Below are 20,783 nucleotides of genomic sequence, written 5' to 3'. Positions count from 1 at the left end.
AAAATACATGACTGTGCAGTAGCACCAGCCTGTCTCCCAAATGGTATTTATATATATAATAAAGCCATTACACATCATTCTGTTAAGGACATTTGTGGGTATACACACATCAGGGTCTGAAGGGAACAAGAAAGGTGGAGCCCTGATTATCCTTTTCAGCAGCATTTGGCCATGTAGGTGTTCAGCCCATTGGAGTGGAAGGGCTGTGCTACCTACAGGCAGCAGGAGAGTTATCTCAGAAGTACCATCACCATTACTGATGTAAAGCAAACAGGAATTGCTATATAAATTACCCATTTGGTTTTGTAGAACAGTATTTTATTAATTGCTTTATAAATATATAATGTGTCTTGGGGTAGAAAAATTATTTCAGCAAATGTTGGGGGCCCATATTTTCTGTAGTGACCAACTAACATGCCACTTATCCATGTATTTCTGATATAAACAATTTTCTACTGCAGGCAATTTGGAGGAGTCCTGGTAGCTAATTTCACAGAGCAGCTGAGAGTTGCTTCCACAACACCTTCACTGCTGAGATGGACTGTATTTTAAAATGACCTTAAAATAAAATTTTTTTTGTCTTTTTCAGGAACATTGAGTAATTCTGTGTTTCAAGCCTCCAGACACATTCATTGTCTTATGCACACAGTTCTGTATCTCAAAACATCCGCTTAAAAACTATGTATTTTACAACCCAAAGCATTACCAGCACTTCAAGAGGCAGAAATTCTAGTATCTCAGAAGCCTCATCTTTTATACCAAGGCAGTCTTAATGTCGAAACAAAGTTAGTTTAAATTCCCTCAAGTATAACAAACAGGCAAAACTTTCATTTTACAGCTTTCATTGGTGCTGTCTGCCACAGATATATGTATCTTGAATAATCTTCAGAAGGCTTCACTATTTAATTATTTTTGGGATTTTTTCCACAGTTGTTTTCAGATTATGTTGAAGTCTTAATCATGTAAAGATTCATGTGCCATTGTCATGGAGGCACTGATGGGTTTCAATTCAGTGAAGTTCAAGTCATTCAAAATGTTTTCTCTTTCAATTGTTCTTTCTATTGAATATTGAGATGAATTCTCATACGAAGATATGTGCAATATCTGGTCATGATCTACATCCAAATTATTATCTGATGGGGTAGAATGTTTCTAGTCTTGACTTTTGAAAGAGCAGGGACAGTGAAGGATACAAGGTTAGGCTGTGCTGTGCTTTGTTGTGTCAATTCTCTTTTCTTTTATAAGCATCTCTAGTATGATTTTTGTGGATTAAAATGAATGAAGGTGAGGAAAAAAATCTGTAATATTACTGCTACAAATTGGATTATAATAAACAAATCTGTTTATTGCCTTTTAAGGCTCCTAAAGCCTCTGTGGTTTCCCCTAGGACAAGTTGGAAGCAGCCACAGTGACACTGAGGAGCTGCATGCTCTCTTCACATATAACTAAACAACACCAGAAACTCAGAATCTCTCGTACAAACTATGCTGCTTAGGTTAGGTTAGCACATTAACCTAGTATTTAGAGTGGATTAATTCGGACATGAGGACTTCTCTGTTGTCTCTGAAACTTGTAGTTATTTTCCAAACAAAACTCTTGTAATTAAAAATACAATGTCTTTCATTAACCTTGTCCTTATTTTATGCATGAAAATGAAGATGAAGGATTCTTGAATATTTTGATTGTGTTTTCTTTTTTTATTATCTACAGATGTAAAAATAGATTTCAGACACACACAAAAAGGGCAGAAAATTTTCTCCATGCTCATGATTGACAAGGAAAGAATAGTATATTTAAATTGCAACATATGTCTGTTTTAAGGATGAATATTATGGATAATACTCTCCTGCTTGTGAGCATGAAAAATAGGCCACCTGCAGAGACTGGGGAGTTGGTATCATCAGCAATTTTTTGAAAGGATTCTGAAACTGGGCTATGACCCCTGAAGAAGGGAAAGGTGAAAAGGAGGTCACAAAACACTCATGATGGCTGGGAACAGTTAGTGGCTGTTAATTTCTGGCATCTATCCAGTCTCTCCACAGTGGGGGAATGGATTTTTACACCTGCAGCCAGTAGATAGAAATGGAACTAAGTTGCCAGCAGCAATTAGAGATTTTTTGGCTGTTAATATAGATTCTCACCAACAGGAATTACAATTGCCTGTCACTAAATTAGGGGAGCTGAGGACAAGCAAAAACAACTACAGTTTATTGCACAATAAAAGAATTATTCCAAAAGTCAGTCAAGCTTGCAAGAAATGTGAATAGGAATTATTATTATTATTATTATTATTATTATTATTATTATTATTATTATTAACGGGGTTAGACTAATTTCTGTCAAGACTATTAGATATTTACTCTCACTGTAGTCAGTGGAAGAGGCTCAGAAGCTGGGACCTTTCTGGGTCCCTTCTAACAGCTATAATTCTGCTTTCATAATTTTGGATTTTGCCTGTGAGGCATGAGATTAGAGAGCTGAAGTCCATCCACAGCTGAAGCGTGATACTCAGCTGAGGCATTTTTCTTCTCCTGGAACACATCTCTTCATCATGTGTTTCTCCAGACCTGTAGCACATGGAGTGCAGAGTGAACCCACCTGCCCTGCTCCTCCCATCTGGCAGTCACTCCAGACCTTAATATCTATACTTTTTTTCAGGGTTGGTTTACCACAGTTTAAATCTGTAGATGTAAGCAATTGCTTCATGCAAGACTGAGGGCTGTGTGGTAGGTGGATCTGAAAGTGTCAGATTTATATGCATCAAAACATGCCATACTGTGAAAAGAGAAATATCTGCCCAGGTTAATTTACTCAATGCCTTTCAAGAAACAGCTTTTATTTGAGGCCTTCTGCCTCTGGCTACCCCATAGATCTGTACAACTTTGAACTTCAAACTTTGTATAGTAGGTTAAAATTCTGCCTCCTTATAAGAAACTTTCAGAGACAATACTAATCCAGAAGGTAGTCATTTAAACCTTTGCCCCCAAAAAAGCTGTGAAGGTAGCTCATATCTGTTTTATTGTGACAGCAGATTGTTTCTTTTTCATGAGAGAGGTGTTGTGGTATCCTAAATCTTTATGTGGCTCATTGATGAAGAAAGCATTCCAACAGTGGTCATCAGATTTTAAAACTAACATGGTATATACTTACACCAGAGCTAAAAGGTGAAATTATTAATGGCTTATACTGGGTTATATTTGCTGTATTCATTTGGTTCAGTGGTGATTTGAATGTATATTTTTATTTTTGTTTTTTAGTAGCTAAGGATGTCAACATTTTTTTTGATGAGTTAGAAGGTGTGAACAGCCCTTCCAAAGATGATGATTCCCTGCTTCACCATGGTAACTTGACCAGTACTTCTGATGATGCCAGCAGGCTGGAAGTTGTGGGAGAGGTAAGGATATGCAGAATTATTAATACTATATTTATTCATGTCCATTATAAAGATGTAATAAATGTAATTTGATTTACAATCTCATTCTCTACCATCAAATTGTGTCTAATTTTTCCCATGAGAACTGGTTTTCTATTCTAAGATTATAATGCTGAAATATAAAATATCTCAAATTCAAAAGTTTTGATTTGATGCACCCTCAGTGAAACAGCTATACAAATCTAAGGCTTCAATGCTTCTGAAAATGCTGGAAAAATTTTCCCTATATTCATCCTTTAAGGGGAAAGAGTGTGGAGGGGATTTATCTACAAGTCCCATGAGAAACATGGGTGTCAGTTATGAGATCCACTCCCTTCCAATGAAGAATGATGGTGCATAATGGTGATTCAGAGAACATACCAGGGAGGGAACATTCTGCACATAGTCCCTTTTAAAATCTGTCTTAAAGCAGGCTCATGGACCCATGATGAAAATCTGGGCCTTAATTTCTTCCTGCGTCTTTTGCGAAGAAAGGAAAATGATGAACTTTACCTCCCACTGTCCTGCCACCCATGCACATTAGGGCTGTTTCCTCAGTGAATGAAGAGACCAGGGACTTCTCTCCTTTCCTCCACCTCAGGAATGGGGCTACATCTAGACTTCTAACTGGACTGGTCTGACTTTACCTGCAAGTTGTGCCTCAGGTGCTTTTGGCAGAGGGCTGACTGGAACAGACCAGAACTGGCAAGGATCATGCTAGTAATTAAAAAGAGTGGAAAACCACAGGACATTGCTGAGGGCCCTACCCTGACCCTCTTTTGTTCACTAGTTTTGATAGAGTTTAGAAGAGGCAATTAGAAATTATCCTTTTCAGGAGCTAGAGGGTTTTGTGGTGCAAGATCTTATGTGCAACACTGCTGAGGGGAGAGCCAGACATTTTCTTTGTTCTAGAAATTCAGCCCATAGAGAGCTTCACTCCTCGAATGTTTAGACAGATAATTAAAGCAACAAAATTCAGGGCACCCTGAATATGTTTGACCTTGCTCACAGTTTCATCTTCCTTAATCATAGCTCTTCCCTAGCTTCCCATACAACATACAAAGGACTCTTTGGCTGCTTGCACCATAATAGGTTAATCTAACATGATATTCCCATGTTGCATTTTGGGACATGGTCTTTAGCAAAAAGGAGCAGGTGAAAGGCACATGATTTTTGTAAGTTAAAGAGGAAAAAAATATCAGAAAATGATCAAAAGGACATGCTGCTGTTAATGTAATAATATTGAAAAAAACAATACCTCAAAACCTTTCATTCTTTCTCTTAGATGTGTTCTTTTTTGTTTTTTTAAATGGAAAGGGAAAACCTTTGAGGGATATGAACATATTTAAGGGGTTGTTTTGTAACCATAACTGAGGAAAATAGCAATGTAAGTCACATGTAGGTAAAAGATGGATGAAAATTGAAAATCTTAATAGGACTTCAGGGATTCTGCAGAAAACCAAAAAAAGTTTCAAAGTCCTTGGTCCCTGCTAAACTCTAGGAAGAGAAGATACACTGTTCAGATATATGGTTTATATGGATATGTGTGGGTAAGCCCTTTAGCCTAAAGCTCTCCTATCATATGCATGTATATGAGTCATGTCTGAATGCTGATGGTTCCCAGCTGAGCACCTGAGAATATAAAAACTACTGTATGCCTTGGAAAACAAGTCCAAATTATATAACACATATTACAATACAGCCATAAAGCTAGACTGAAATGATAAGCTTCCTGTTAGAGTGAAGTCTTCACTGTTCTACTTTCTTCCAGCATACTTTTTTAGATGAAAGAATGGAGGTTTGACATATGTGACTACACCACTTTTCCACCAAAAAACAGCAGTCAGACCTAGTGCTACATATTTTTTCTTCATCAGTTTAGGAAAACTGATATTTTGATGTTGTAACACGGGTAAGGGAGATGAAATACCTGGAGGAAGGTGGGACAAGCTTCTGTCAGCATAAGCCTTGGATGATGCAGAAGTCCTGCGGCTGACACTGCTGAACCAGCTCTGACTGTCTCAAGAGTTCTTGCAAGTCTAGGCTCAATCTGTAAAGTTGCCTTTGAGTCTGTGACAGAGGGCCAGAGAAAGGGTTCCTTCCCAGAGGCCATAACAGTCTAATAGGGTTTATCAGTCTGGATTTGACATGCAGTGTTCCTAAAATGGAAAGGACAAGTAAGGGTGTCCGAGCTACCTTTCTGAGTGAAAAACTAAAATATTGTATTTGGTAGTTTTTCTCAAATTCAAGAGAAGTAATTGTCCCAGGCAGTCATATTTGTAGTGGAGGAAGTCTGACAAGTCAAATACCTTGGCTAAATCTCATAGATACTCTTTAATATAAGGTTCTGCATTCACTGATGAGTCAGTACAGGGCAAACCAATTTTCTTCAGAGAAAGAAGAAACAAAGGAAGGAGAAAATCAGTTTTTCCAGTGGAGTCACTACTGCCTGCAGAGAAGGAGACATTCCTCATGGTACCCTCAGGATGGATCTGAGTTCCTGATGGGTCCTGAGATGAGGAGTGTACATTTGAAGTTGGTCTCTCAATTACCTCTACCCATGATTTCTTTGCAGTCCAGAGCAGTGTTGGATTTTAAACTTATATTCCTTATAGATGTAAGTCCAGTGAGTCTTTTGGACCAGACTACACTGGGCCCAAAGTGTATAGCCCTTAAGCCTATATAGTGTACACAGCAGGTCCTCAGCATGGGCTGTTTTACCCTACAGCTCCTTTCCTATTAAGCCAAAAATACATGTTGACCCTGACTACTGAACAGGAGGCTTGTCAGGAGGATTAGAAATCACAACAGGACCACTAAGCAGACCCACAGCTTCTAGATCTCCTGCTACACCCCTCCTTTATTTAAATAACCTTAAATGCCCTTTGGGCTGTTGGGGCTTTTTTTATGTCTTCCCGACAAGGATTTTAATGGAAAAAGATAAAATGTGTCTCCTGAGCTGTTTTCACATTTAATGTTCTATGAAAAATACTTCTCATATCTTGATAATATAATTTATCAGCATGATATGCAGTATAGATATAAATAGTTTGCAACTGTTTCTTCCTTAGAGATTAAATCTTTTTCCTTGCCTTCTTTTTGGGCTCTAAGAACTGTTCCACTCTATCAAGTCTGCCCTAAGTTGTGTCAGGAGTTAGGCACTGTAATGAAAGAATGATAGAAAATTCCCTTCTTCCTTTAGTGAGCTGAATGTACCGAGGGGATGGGACATTTTGGATGCTTTCATTGGTTTTTCCATTTAATCAAAATGCCTGATGAGAATCAGAAAGATAGCTCTTTGAATGGAGAAAATTGTTTTGAGGAGGCTTTCCTGTAAAAATATTTCTTACTATGATAATCTTCACTTAGTGATTTAAATTCAGAAGCAATTCTCTCATGAAGAAAGTATTTTGAAAATTCCCTGCTTCCCCCAGATACGAAAGGCAAAATATTTTATTTTTTTTTGTGGGTTTGTTGGGGTTTTTTTCAGAGACTTGATTGTATATTACAGGGCAGGGCTATTTTTGGCAAGAATGGCAGAGTTAGTTTTGGAAAGGCAGAGGTAAATTAGCTTATCCTTCCCTTCAGCTTAGAGCTGGACTGATCTTGAGGTTCCTGAAGGTCCTTGCCCTTTATACTGCTCAGAGGGAGTGCTGTTTGCTCCCACGTATCCTTCACAATGTACATTTCCTGTAAGAAACCCTCCAACCGTTGCAAACTGCCATGCATTTCCAACCTGTCTGAAAGTGAAAGTTTAAACCCTGGGCAGGACTTTTATAATGTAGAAGTAGTTTTTAAGAAAAGAGACAGTATTTATTGCTTTTATTGTTTTTATGTACTGCTAACGTCTAACACCAGGAATTATCTCCAAATAAATCCAAATGAATCCATCCTCAGCTATTCCTTAAGTGAGGGATAGTCTGTAGTTAGTTTGATGAGGTATGGCAAGGTCAGTACAGAACCTTCATATTGTTGTCTGTGTCCTATGGGGCAAAGTTACGAAAGTCTCTGGTTTTAGTGTTTCTCCCTGCAGTAAATCTTAATGATAATGTTTCCTTTTCATATGTACAAAGACATTCAGCCATATTAAGTTACTAATTCTAAATTCACATTTCAGTAACACTACTCTCTGCTCTATTTTATAATTAAGAAATTATTCCTAACCTTATGAAGGGTGGTGGGAGAGAGGTTTGCTTGTGTTCTCTGTTCTCTCTTATCCCATCCCCATATATCCAAGCATTTTCCTAAGACCTCCTGATGCCCCTTAAGATCCCCTTAAGTAGGGAAGTCTGCGCTCCTCTCAGATGAAGTCGGAAGCACTGTATGTGAAGAGCCTAAAACTTGAACATCTTGTTGTGATTCCTTATTTTTCCTGTTGAGTATTATGGAAAACTGATGATGCAAACAGCAATGCAGCAATTACCAAGGCAAATTAGCATTAGTGAATTGCTTGATTTTCTCTTTACAGGAAGTACCTGATAAGAACAAAACCAACGGACTATATTTTAGAGATGGGAAATGTCGGATTGACTACATCCTTGTGTATAGAAAATCCAACCCACAGACAGAGAAGAGGGAAGTATTTGAAAGAAATATCAGAGCAGAAGGACTTCAAATGGAAAAAGAAGTAAGAGATCTTCCTTATAAAACCTCCCATGCTGAAGCTATAGAGAATCTGGGGGTTTGGTTTGTTTACTCTGAAACTCCTTCACTCTGTTGTAGCAGTAGAAAAATGCTTTTAAGCATGCCTAAATATAGGCCAGAGCAGTGCAAAAGTGTAGCCTGAAGAAAAATCAGGCACAGGGATTAAAGGCCAAAACAGGCCATTACAATCATCTTTTTCAACCTTATGTGCAGAATTTCATCCAGTGTGCTGTGCAATACAAAAAACCAAGTGCTGGGTTTGAATGGCCTAAATTCTACTGAGTGCAATGCATATTTCTGCACCTAGATTTTCTTCTAGCTACATGCTTCACTATGTACTCTTTCCAGAGACCTAACTAGATCCCTGCCTTCCTTTACCTATCAGCTTAGGCACAGCGAAAAGTGAAAAGTATTTTAGTAGTTTGAAAACAGCTTAAAGTTTCTTCTGTCTTAACTCCAAGCATTGAAATAACTGAAATTGAAATATGAATCATTTCTCTCTATGTTATTTCCAGCATAATGCTCTAAGTCAGTAGGTCTTTTATGCAGTATAGAAATTAATGCAAAGTGTCTAAAATGTATTGATATGTTAGGTAGCCAGAGCAAGGTTTAGAGAGACCATATCTCTTTTGCCTAGCCTATGATCTTCCTTAAACTTTGATAATGTGCTTAAGCAGGGCTTAAGCCTCACTTCCATCCAGAACAGCTATTGATGAGTGTTTACTTCTATTTGTGCTGGTAGACTAACACTCATGCTAATATGCAGTCATGCTGCCACTGATGGAAACAGAAGAGGAATTTTCAGGACATAGGCTTTGATCAATTAAGTAGGTGTTGCACAGTATCTCCCTTCCTTTCACTGAATTCTTGGTACCTGTGTAAATATTCTAGCTGTGTGCTTGAAATGCACCCTTCTTTGGAGAACACTGGGGAGGAATAAAGGAAAGCCTTTACAGAAAAATGAAAATGTTTCTTTTCTTTGAATGTTTTTGATTGAACACGGGTACTGGTGTATGTAAGTGTATTAAGAGTATTTTTCTGGTTACACCAAAAGTTACCCTGAAAGTTACCATAAACTATTCCATCAAATAAGCTGGAAATCATCTGTGAATCATACAGTGCTGCAGTAATTGATGTTTGCAGTGCCAGAGGTTGTTCATTACATTTCCTGTATACGTGCTACTGTCTATAGGAATTGTAACCCAACATCCATGAACATGAGAGTGTTGCTGCAGCTATTCACCTTCACATCCTAGAATTCTGCCCTGCTTCCACCAGGAGAGATGCTGACAAAGTCTCTGAAATTTGAGCAGTATAGAAAATGAATGGGGAATGAATCCTCCCTATTAATACATATGTCAAATGGTTTCAAATAAATTTTTTCCTACTTTCTGGTTTTTGCAGATTTATTATTGTGCTAAGGTCAGCAGTGAAAGCTATGCAATTGCTTTATATTTGAAGTATTATGAAACTTATTGCAACATTCTCAGCTGAAAACTTTTTCAAATTGATGATTTAAGTGCTTACTATAGAGGTTTTTTTGGATTTCGAGACAGTTTATTTGGACTTTGCTGCTAGGCTGCATGAATGATCTGCCAATCTGATTATTCATTTCAGTTTCTATTTTGCTACTGACATGCAGTTTTATTTCTTACTAATCTCATTTGCCCTTGGTGTGACTTCTTGCCAGCATCAGTAATTGTACATTTTCTAAACTTCAAATGATCAAAATGAGGTTGTGCTACATGGCTCAGTCTAATGTTTTAAAATCTAGGGTGGAAATCTTTTTTAATATATGACTCTGACCTAAAATTAAACCCTAGCATGTACATTTTATGATCACATTTTTTTTCTAAATTTAAATATAATCCTGAAGGAAATATGTACATTCTTAGTACACTCCCTCCCCCATCCCCAGAGACTAAGAACAGTGCTGATTAACACTTAGCTTTAAACTGAGTGATCACCTAGTGTCTAGATTATTTCTCATTATTTTTATTCTCCTTTTTTTGAGACTACACACCATTTTGAGTGTTAATTCTGGAGAATTTTAACCGCAGGGTTTATTTCAAGTTCTTTATTTACATGCAATATACTGCTTCCACTGAAAAAAGTTTGCTCCCAGATGAAATGAGAAAACTATCTGTGGCACTGGCCACAGAACATATCCAGAGGCTATAGGTGGTAACTGCTGGACTGAAAGAAGCTTTTTGCCTTCTGTGTATTTTGTGTGGTTGTTGGTTCATTCTCCTTTGACTGCCGGCTGTTAGCCCCGTCCTTTTAATGTGAAACCATTGGCAGAGAGGAAAACTCACAGAGCTATCTATCCACACTGCAATTTCAAACCCACACACCTCTCTGCAGGGAGGGAGAAATGCACTGCAGTGCCTCTGACAAGTACAGCACAGGGAAATTCCTGGCAAGTGGGGAGTGCAGGGAGCAGAGTGTTCGCTTAGCATGAAATGAGAAGGTGAATTTGAAACGAATTCACAGCAGTTGAGATAACTTCAGGTACAATGTCAAGATCATGTAGCTGAGAAAGGTCTGAACAGGTGTATGTTTCTGACTCTAGGAAAAGGTGATAATGTTTTGCAGATATTCTCCAATGAATTCACACTCACAGTCATCAGCTGTACCACACCACTCTGCCTTGGAAGTTCTGCCAGATTTGGTGCTCAGTAAATGCAGTAGTAAACAATGAGGGGATCCCAGACCAAGGAACAGATAATGAAAATAATGAAAATTTTAACAAAAAAATAAAAATAATAAAAATAAGGATTTTTAAAGAGTGAAAAAAAATTAAAATAGTGAAAATAAAATTAAATAGTAAAAATAAAATGAAAAAAATTAAATAGTAAAGGTTTTAAATTGAAAGTGGCACTCTAAAAGTGAATCCTAATTGAATGGTACAGCACAAGTCATTTTATGACTTTTTTTATTTTTATTTTATTTTAACCCCCTGCTATTCTGTGTATATTGGTTCTGGATAAGATGAGTGTGTTGACACTATCAGAGCCAGACATTTCCAGATCACATCCAGATCTGTATGTGGTCACATCCAGAGATGCTTAAAAAAGGTAATAAAAAATTTAGGTCACTCCTGGAAAAGAAACTGTATTTTCTTTTTAGCCAGGTGTAAAATTTCCTTGGTTGATTTATCCTCTTTTCCAATGTCTCACAAGTGAGATAAGATCTCCTAACTCTGAGATCCTTGATGACCCTGCTGCTCTCATTTTTCAATACTCCTTGAAAAAGACATATGTGTGGGGAAGATGGAGAGGACAGTCTCCAAGTGGAGCTCGTTCTTATGGGAGATGAGGTACCAATCACACTGTAAGTTTGTAGACACTGATACCATCTCCAAATATCACATGAGACTCATCCCTTCCAGATCTGATGGGCAAAAGGTTAGCAGGGTGCTACTGTCCACATTCTGATGGTACATTTCAAATTTATCTAAATACAAGATATACCTGAGATTTACATTAACCCACTGACATGCTGAAGAGAATTACTTGTGATCACTTTCATGTGAAGAGAAAATATACATAGTGTCTGACATTCCAAATTAAATGTTCATGTCTGTGGCCCAGCAATTTCTGGAAAACCTGTCTTTTCAAGAGAGAATGTAAAGTCAGAATTACTTTGAGCCCATGATTTTTTTCACAAGAATAAATATTTATAAATTTAACCTCTTGGCCAAAATCTGGAGAACTACGCTTTTCCCAAATTATTCCTGCAGCATGAATTACTGTTTACCTGCCCTAAATTACCAGGTAGAACTAAGTTGCTGTCAAGAGTATCCACTCAGTTCTGGTACGTTAATACAGTATTTTAGATGTCTTTCAGTAAGATACTTTAAACTATACTATGATAATAGATCAGGAACTGAGGTACCCAGCATGCAGCAGCTAACTTGTTTTACTCATTCACTTGCAAACTTTTTAAGCTGCACTGTAAAGTAATGCAAGTGCAGGATAGAGGCAAGAAATTTATACTGAATTTATATGAACACAGACCACACTTGCTTGTGTAATTTGTACCAGAGAAGAAGGTCATCTTGCATTTAACTAAAAACAGTGTATCCAAAATTAATCTGATGTTGAGCTAGGATCTGATCATGTAGCCCTAGGAATAGATCACATTTAGTTAGAGCTTGGCATAATTTTTTTGGTATTTCTGCTGCTCATTACTATGCTAAACTAAGTCATACAGATTATTTCTACTACTAAATTTACTTGACCATTATGCTTAATGATTGTGTCCAAAGCTTTCAATTTATAGATTATAAATTGATTTAATGCAGTTTACTTGAAAAAGCAATTGACAGACAAGTAGAAAGTGAGCAATAGAAATGTAGTAAATGGGAACTAACCACATAAGTAGTGAAAATAGTATTCAGGCCTTTTATATATTTTCTGTATTTATGGCAACTATTGTCTCGGCATAAAAGCAAGTAACTACTTTAAACCAACAGCATTCCTTACTGCCCTGGAAAGCAGGTCTCCTCACAGCTACTGCATGCAGAATGTGCTTCAGAAACTAGCTTCAGATATTTTACAAGTAACAGCCAATCCATTTGGACTTCTGCCAACACATTGATCTTTGCATTTCCCTGATAAAAGATGTCAATGTAGTGCTGGTCCAGTTTCCAGAAGAATCCAAGCTGTGTGGGTTTTTTGTGTTACATGCCTGATTAAAAATTTAAACTTTGCCACCAGAAGTGTCAAGCTGTCACCAGGGCACCTCTAATTGCATTCACTCCCTGCCTCAAGCAGCAGCTGACATTTCTGGTACAACATCTGGCAGCAAAAACACAGCTGGTGTATACAATAGGCAGTAGAAATACATATTAGGTGTTCTCTGGGGAAAACCCAAAAGGGCAAGAAAGAAAAGCACAGTATAAGCTTTAGTTGAGTTGTATGACCAAATATCTGCTGTTGAGTATACTCTGAGTCTTAAGTTATGTTAACATGACCCTGGATGTTAAGTTTTGAAATCTTTTTCAGTGGTTGATGCAATATAACTGCAAAATACTATAATTTCATGACTTTTCAAGTTTGCAAGCAGTTGCAGGTAGATTCCTGAAGAGCTAGTAATAACTGTGTACAGCAGTTTCTTTAAATTTGGCTTCTTGCTAGTGGGGCAGGACATAAGAAGCCAGAAACATGTATTCAGTAAGATACTTATATTTAGCATCAAGTTGGAGTCTGTTTTCAAGATGACGAATGTTGAGAGAAATTACAGATGACAGAAAGAGCACGCAGAGTATCTCCGTGACTTTTAGCACATCCCTGAGTGTAAAAGGAAAATCAACTTATGACCATGTCAAAGTAAGGTAAAACTTGGAAATAAAGAACATGAAAAAGCTAAGAACTTCAAGGACTGAAACTTCTGAGCACTAACTGTGTTCAAAAAGTGATGATGTGAAAGAGATATTATAATCGACAGCTATTTCTTCTGAACATAATCAATTACCATCATCTTTCTGGAAAAAGCATGACATCTACTCCTTTTTGTTATTGTTGTTAGTGCTGCAGAGCCAAAACAGTTATGAGAGACTGATCTGCTTTTTTCTGGTTTGTGCGTCATCACTGCAATTGTTCATGAGATTCCTGTTACATAAATGCTTTTTCTGATTGTGATTCATGGGTAGAAAAGAATTAAGCTGACTTCCAGACCCCAAGCGGTGCTTGCAGATCTGAGTTAGAAAAGGTGTTTTATAAATGTAGCTTATGTAATTTAGTTCTCTGAGTGGTGCACAATAAAATCTCTGTGCCTTTATAGTTGATTCCAAGTTTATTTTTCTGTTATGACTTTAGTTTATCCAGTTATTGAAAGAACAATAACTTTTTTTGTAGTTTATTGCTCCTATAGAGGTTAGTTTAATCAACCAGGCATACAGTTTAAACCAGAGTGCTTAGTCTACGGTCAACTGATTTTTAACAACTTGCCAGGAGAGTTTGAGTGGTAGCCAGGAGCAAAAACTGTAGGTGAGCTGGAAAATCTTTTCCTGGCTGCTAGTTTTTATTTGCTGATCATACTCTTTCCCTGTCGTGTTGAGCTTGCTCTGCACATATCAAAAGCACCCATCCACTAGAGAAAAGGATAGCTAAGGAAAACTTCCACCACTGAAATTATAACAGCTGTCCTCTGAGCTTTTCGACAGCCAGAAAGATCGCTATGAGCATGCCTATGTGAGCTATGTTCTAGGAGGCACTGGGACAACGGTGAGAGTGGTGATTATCTACTGAGCCTGCATGGTAGGTCAAGCAACATGCAGGATGTCACCTATGACTAACAGGTTTCCTTTAGGCCTTTAGGCATTTGGACAAAAATAGGCTTTATTTTTGGAGAAGATGAGACCTTGTATTGGGTTTGTATGGCGAGGTTTTGGCGGTAAGTGGGGCTACAGGGATGGCTTCTGTGAGAAGCTGTTAGAAGTTTCCCTCGCATCTCTCAGAGCCAGTGGCACACAGCTCCAAGATGAACCTGCTGCTGGCCAAGACTGAGCCCGTCAACAACAATGGTAGCACCTCTATGATAAAGTATTTAAAAAGAGGAAAACGCCTGCTGCAGAACAGCAGCCAAAAGAGGGGAATGATTCATGTGAGAAGAACAACTCTGCAGACACCAAGGTCAATGAAGAAGGGAGGGGAGGAGCTTCTCTAGCTGCTGGAGCTGAGATTCCCCTGCAGCCTGTGGTACCCAGCATGGTGAGGCAGCTGTGCCCCTGCAGCCCATGGAGGTCCACAGGAGAGCAGGTATCCACCTGTAACCTGTGGGAAGCCCACACTGGAGCAGGCTCCTGGCAGGACCTCTGGCCTCTTGGAGAGAAGAGCCCATACTGGAGCAGATTTGTTGGTAGGACTTGTGACCCACAAGAGACCCACACTGGAAAAATCTGTTCCTGACAGACTGAATCCCATGGAAGAGACAAATGTTGGAGAAGGTTGTGAAGAACTGCTGCCTGTGGGTAGGACCCAAGTTCGAAAAGTCAGTGGAGCACTGTCTCCTGTGGAAGGGACCCCACAGTGGATCAAGGGAAGAGTGTGAGAAGTCCTCCTCCTGAGGAGGAAGGGGTAGCAGAGATAACATATAATAAATTGACTGCAGCCCCCATTCCCCGTCCCTACATACCACGGGGTAGGAGGAGGTAGAGATATGTTGGAGTGAAGCTGAGCCTGGAAAGAGGGAAGGGATGGAGGAAGGTTTTAAGGTTCTCTAAAACCTCTCTAAAAAAATAGAGGTTTTATTTCTCATTATCCTATTCTAATTTGATTGATAATAAATTAAACTAATTTCTCCAAGTCAAGTCTGTCTGGCCCATGATGGTAACATCATGGTGGGTGACTTTTCTTTGTCCTTATCTAGACCTGTGAGCTTCCTCTTCTATTTTCACCCCTGTTCTGATGAAAAAGGGAGTGATGGAGTGCCTTTAGAGGGTAGCTGGCATGCAGCCAGGGTCAACCCACCACAGGTGTAGTTCTATGTTATTCTACTACTGTAACCAGGATAAAAAACTCTGAGCTTTCATGGACTCTAGTAACTCCTTTCAGTCTCTCTTTTCTGATCCTATTATTCAATATGTAAATGTCTACAGCTAATGAATTTACAGTACAAATTATGCAGCCTGTAGGCTCTGTATTTTCATGAGCAGCATAACATATTATTATTAGCAGGTGCAGTTTGTTATTTAATGTTTTAAGAACTGCATCTGACTGCATCCACAAATCGTGGATGGGGCATCAACATGACATAAACTATGCCTGCAAAAAGGGAACCAGACTGAGAAGCAAACCTTACCACAAGCATTATAAATGAAAGTGCTTCCAGCTATTTAATTTTAAACATTGGGCTGTTCATTTCATCCCAATTCAGCCAGAGCAAGTGGAAATCAGACTGGTCTTATTATCTAATGCACATAGCAAAAGGAGTCTCTTTTCAGCAATGTTTCACAGAAAAATATGTTGGTACAAGCAGAACAATGTGCTTTCCCAGGGAGTGTTCTCTACAAAAAAACTGTGGTCACTAAAGAATGGAGAAGTTTTCAACTTCCTGAACTTCTGAGGGAAAAGTTTTAGATTTCAGATGCCATGTCCACTGTACAGCACAATGGCAATTTAGAAGAAAAGTTTGAGGAGATAAATGAAAGTCTGGATAGGTATGGTGTGAATTCAAATTTCAAAATGCATTTTTTAAAGATAAGTTTCTTGATATCTGAGGGAGCCCATAAATGAATATGTTTCTGAGTTGACAATTGACAGCCTTTAAGAGGGCTTTGTAAAACTAGTAGGCTAAGCAAATGTTGCTAAAAACTTGATCCACTTTTTAAAAAAATGTCTTTTTCTAAGAATAGAGAGGTAATACAGAAAATAAGTAGATAACTGAACAGGAATTTAAAAGTTTCTGACATACTTCTTTCAGGAACAGGTAAAATTTCTTGTCAAAGGATTTACTGTCATCAACATCCACAAATCAGAACATCAAAAATCTTTTGAAGGAAAAAAACCAGATAGACAACAGATTAAGATAAAAATATCATGGTTATATATGAGATGCCTCTATATGTCAGAAGTAATTTTTCCCTTTAAAATAACTGGTCTTAAACTGCAATTATTTTTGAGGTACTGTTTCACCTGCAGAAACATCAGGACTAAGCACAATGCACAAGGCTACAACCACTTAATGCACAGTGAGAGTTTTCATTGCCCAAAGGTGACATGGCTGGTTTGTTGCAACTCTCCCTTATAGTAAAGGCTTAATAATCAAAAATCTAAAGTTGTCTCTAGAAGGACAGAGTATATAGAAACCCAGCAGTAGGCTTTGTGGTCTCATTCTATGTTAATCATTTAGGTGTTAAACTTGTTTTGAGAAGACAGTTCAAGTTTAAAAAAGCCTGACCTGAGGGAAAAATGCTTCTGAGATAGCCATACTAACTGAAACTTCTGTCAGCCAGTTAGTCATATCCTCCTATTTAAAGTCTTATCTGGTTTACAAAACTCTCTCTTGTGCAAAAAATATCTTTTATTTTGTTATCTGAAACCTCTTGAAAGAATCTGTGAAAGTACATTTTCGACAAACAGTGTGAAAACCTTTTTTTTTTTTCCTCTTGGAGGTCTTCACGGTACTCTACTTACTGCTCCTTTTAGGTACAGCTTGTTTTTGTTAATAGACTCAAATAGACATTTCCATTTATAAGAAGATTGACTCCTTTTTCTTAAAATATAAGAATTTTGTGCTTACTTTTTTTATCTAAAAGCCATCTCTTACACCTTTTTAAACTTCAAAATTTTTTCAGAAAGAATTAAACCTCCACAGTGAAAATGTAGATAGGAGAACAAAATGGAGCCATGTACATCTGGAAACCATGACTCAATACTTTGTCTTGCAATATGCAAAATTCATGTTCTTCTCTTCAAGAAATTTGTCTTCATATTTTTGCTTCTGCGTCTTTTTGTGCCTTATAAGTTAATAATCTATTCTGTGACCTCATTTTTTGGGGAATCTGGAGAAGCTCAAGAGTGCTGGCAGGAGGGCATGTCTGAAGATCAACTTTGTGAAGCAGAGCTGTCACCAATGCTAGATCAGGATGGCCATGGCTTTTTTCTATAGAATTCTACAGATTTTCTATAGATTATAGCCTGGCTCTTCATCACCAGGGTTCTTGAAGTTGTACTGTGAGTGTTACTGCTATTGGAAACTGTGACTTTCTGAGACAAGATTTAATTAAAAAAATGTCCTGAAACAGCAGTTGAGAGGATAGAAGCTGTGATTTTTTAGTACATTCCAGGTCAATGTTCTTGTGCAAATTTATGGATTTTATCATTAGCTTCAGAAATTCACAGGAGAGAAGAATTCAAGTAATGAAATACAGAAAGTACTGACCAAATTCAAGAGGCCTTTTTAAGTACAGAGGACACTGATGGGAGGCTTTGTTATTTAAAGATCTGCATTTCCCTATGTCTTCTCTGTGGGAAGAATGAATAGGGTGGGATGGGGGAAATGGATGGCAGCCAAGGCCTTGTAAAATGTTCTGAATCAAATGCTGCCACTGTGATGTGTCCCAGACACAGCTGAGCAGTGCACTGGAGGCACCCATGAAGGTGCAGTTTTAGGAAGAAACGTGGCCTCTGCTACTGCAGAAGTGGATGTGGGTGGTGAGGAAGGTAACAGGAGCCCAGGGAAAATAAGTAAATGTACTTATGTATAAATGCAGTTGTACTGCAGAGCCCCAAGAGGAAAAATCCAAAAACATTTTGAGTGTAGCTGTTGACAATGTACATAATCTGGACGGGTAGGAACAAGTCCTTAATATGCATCAGTTCATCTCATTCTGAGGAAAGTAGAACAAATGAATTACACCTTGAAGGTGCCTGTTCCTCTCCATTGCAGATATCTAAACTTAGTTGCCCTGAATCACACCTGTGGTGTCTGCTCCTTGGGAGTAAGCCTTCAGGGAATTTCTCAGGATCAGTGGACTTAGAGACATGATACTGCCAGTGTTTTGATACAAATATAGTGGCCTGCCAGTATCCAGCAGTGGAAACTGGGTCAGATACCTGTCACACACCATATCTATGAACTCCTCAAGACAAGCCTTTTTGTTTGCCCTCTGTCCAAGTGTTATCTCTAGTTTTATATTAATAGATCCATGGATTGCAAGATCATCCCCAGCACTGGTGTAATGTAAAGTAAACAGCTAATGGAATTGCATGTAAACTGAAAATTTCCTTTCCAAAGTCCCCAAGCTATGGAATGGATTCATGTTTCTGCAGTTTTTCCATTATTTGTTCTTATTTTTTGTTCTTTGATGTTTTGACTGGAAATGGATGAGTACTTGCCATGCCGATTTACATTTCCATCTCAGGCTGGCTTTTCGTCTGTCTTATGAAAGAAAACACAATTTATGTCTCCTACTAATGTATTATTCCAGCCAAAAGGCACAACACAAAAATGATTTGGGAAAGGTGAGCGCATTAGAGTTTTGGGAAAGGGGGAAATTTAGAATGATGGTGAGAAAGCATAAGAGGACACTAGAATAAAAATGTGCAGGTATATCCACATTAAACCATGGCAAATATGTAAGAAAAGCCCCCTTCTCATTTTATAATTCCCACTGTAAAAATGTGAGTGTAAAATCTGTTTGGAAATACAACACAGGCCCTTAACATCTTGAAGCAATTGTTTTGTATTTATGGAGACTGTCTTAACAGAATGCAACAAAGGAGGAAGGCAAGGAATTAATAATCACTAGTGTGATTAGACCCAGGAAAGAGTTTTAGCTGAGGGAAGGGAAACATTTTGAATACATGAAAATATTTCATTTAAACAGATTCAGTATTAAACACCTGATATTAAAATGTCATGCTAGTTGTTAAAAAGGCTATCTTTACAGAAGAGAAGCAGATATAATCCATGAAATACCATAACATGCTATTTTGTATGGATAGTTTTTTAAACTAAATCAAAGTGAAAATGTTCCCGTGTTTCCTGACAAATTTCTAGAAGCCTTGTCCAATTTGCTGCATTTTCATAAAATGTATTCACGTTGGTGTTGCAGCAAAATACTTTTCTCTCCTATATGGCATCACTGCTGATCACTGAAATGTTCATACAGGACTAACCATGCCTCGCTAGAAAAAGTTTTTATATGCTGTCTTCTTAATTAATTTCATAGATTGTTTGTAGGGCACAAAGAATATTTTCCATTAGACAATATGTTACATAAAAGAAAACCTCATTTCCTAAAGTCATTACTAGATTCTTGATGCAGAAACAATCTAACAGAAACCTTTGCAATAGGGTCTCTGGACCAGCACTTCATTTCATGTGACTTTATAGAAAAGTAAATTTGGTTTAACAGCCTGGGATGTAGTGCTGGGCCATGATTTGGTTCAGGTCTCATCAGGATGTATGTGGACATGAATGGATCAATTGCATTTACATTCCTTATCCTGTGTTCAGAGATTATTATAGTCAGTTCCTACAACTCTGAAAACTAACATGGGAACATGAATAGTGTCAGGTTTTCTTGAACACCTAGAATTTGTATTTTCTAAACAGTGCATATGCACCTCTCTAAAAACCTGACAGATATTGTAACTCTACAGAGAAGCCCTGGAACACTGTCAACAAACTATTATCAATATCCAAAAGCCCTGATCTCTCTCACTGAGAGACTCCTGAGTCTCCTAGCCACTTGTAGATTGAGTTAAGTGTATACCTCTAACAAAGAGAAGGTATGTTCCTGGTGCCCTTAACAGCTAAATTTTGATCTTGAAGCCTACAAAAACTGAAGCTCTTAGAAAGCAATTTTAAGTAAAATAATAACATTCCACAGTAAGTATAACACACAGATACTGTTGAAACTCTGAAGGATATCGGATGTGTTTGAAGAAACTTATGCTTTTAATACCACTTTTGCCTGAATCCTCTGTGATTTTTATCAAATAGCTCTTTATCGATTTTCGTCCAGTGAAAGCAAAAGATGTGTGTGGATGTGGACAGAGTTTAAGTAAAGAACCATTTCTGCCTTCTTGACAGGGTTTATTACAGCAATATCCACATGAGAGCATAATATAGGGCTTCTCCTTTTATCCCAGGCTAATCACTCTCAGCCTCTCATATATTCCTTACAGCCTTACATGCCAAGTCCTAGAAATTCTTGGCTGGTGTTAGATAGGATCTGACCTAAACCTCTTCTTCTACAATTTAATCTAGTTGT

At 37.9% G+C, this 20,783-nt stretch overlaps 1 protein-coding gene across 6 annotated transcripts in view; it reads left to right on the top strand.

Annotated features, from left to right (window-relative positions):
* Positions 1-20,783, top strand: part of ANO4 (anoctamin 4) — a 177,982-nt gene that overhangs the window by 68,585 nt on the left and 88,614 nt on the right. For all 6 annotated transcript variants that reach the window (XM_086885809.1, XM_086885810.1, XM_086885808.1 and 3 more), the window contains 2 exons: positions 3,258-3,394; positions 7,881-8,039. In XM_086885809.1, coding sequence (XP_086741935.1) covers positions 3,258-3,394; positions 7,881-8,039 — 296 coding nt within the window. The remainder of the gene's footprint in view (positions 1-3,257; positions 3,395-7,880; positions 8,040-20,783) is intronic.

This window comes from Cyanistes caeruleus, chromosome 4, assembly GCF_971803275.1.
Source record: "Cyanistes caeruleus chromosome 4, bCyaCae1.hap1.1, whole genome shotgun sequence".
NCBI lineage: Eukaryota > Metazoa > Chordata > Aves > Passeriformes > Paridae > Cyanistes > Cyanistes caeruleus.
This window is presented reverse-complemented; position numbering and strand designations above follow the sequence as displayed.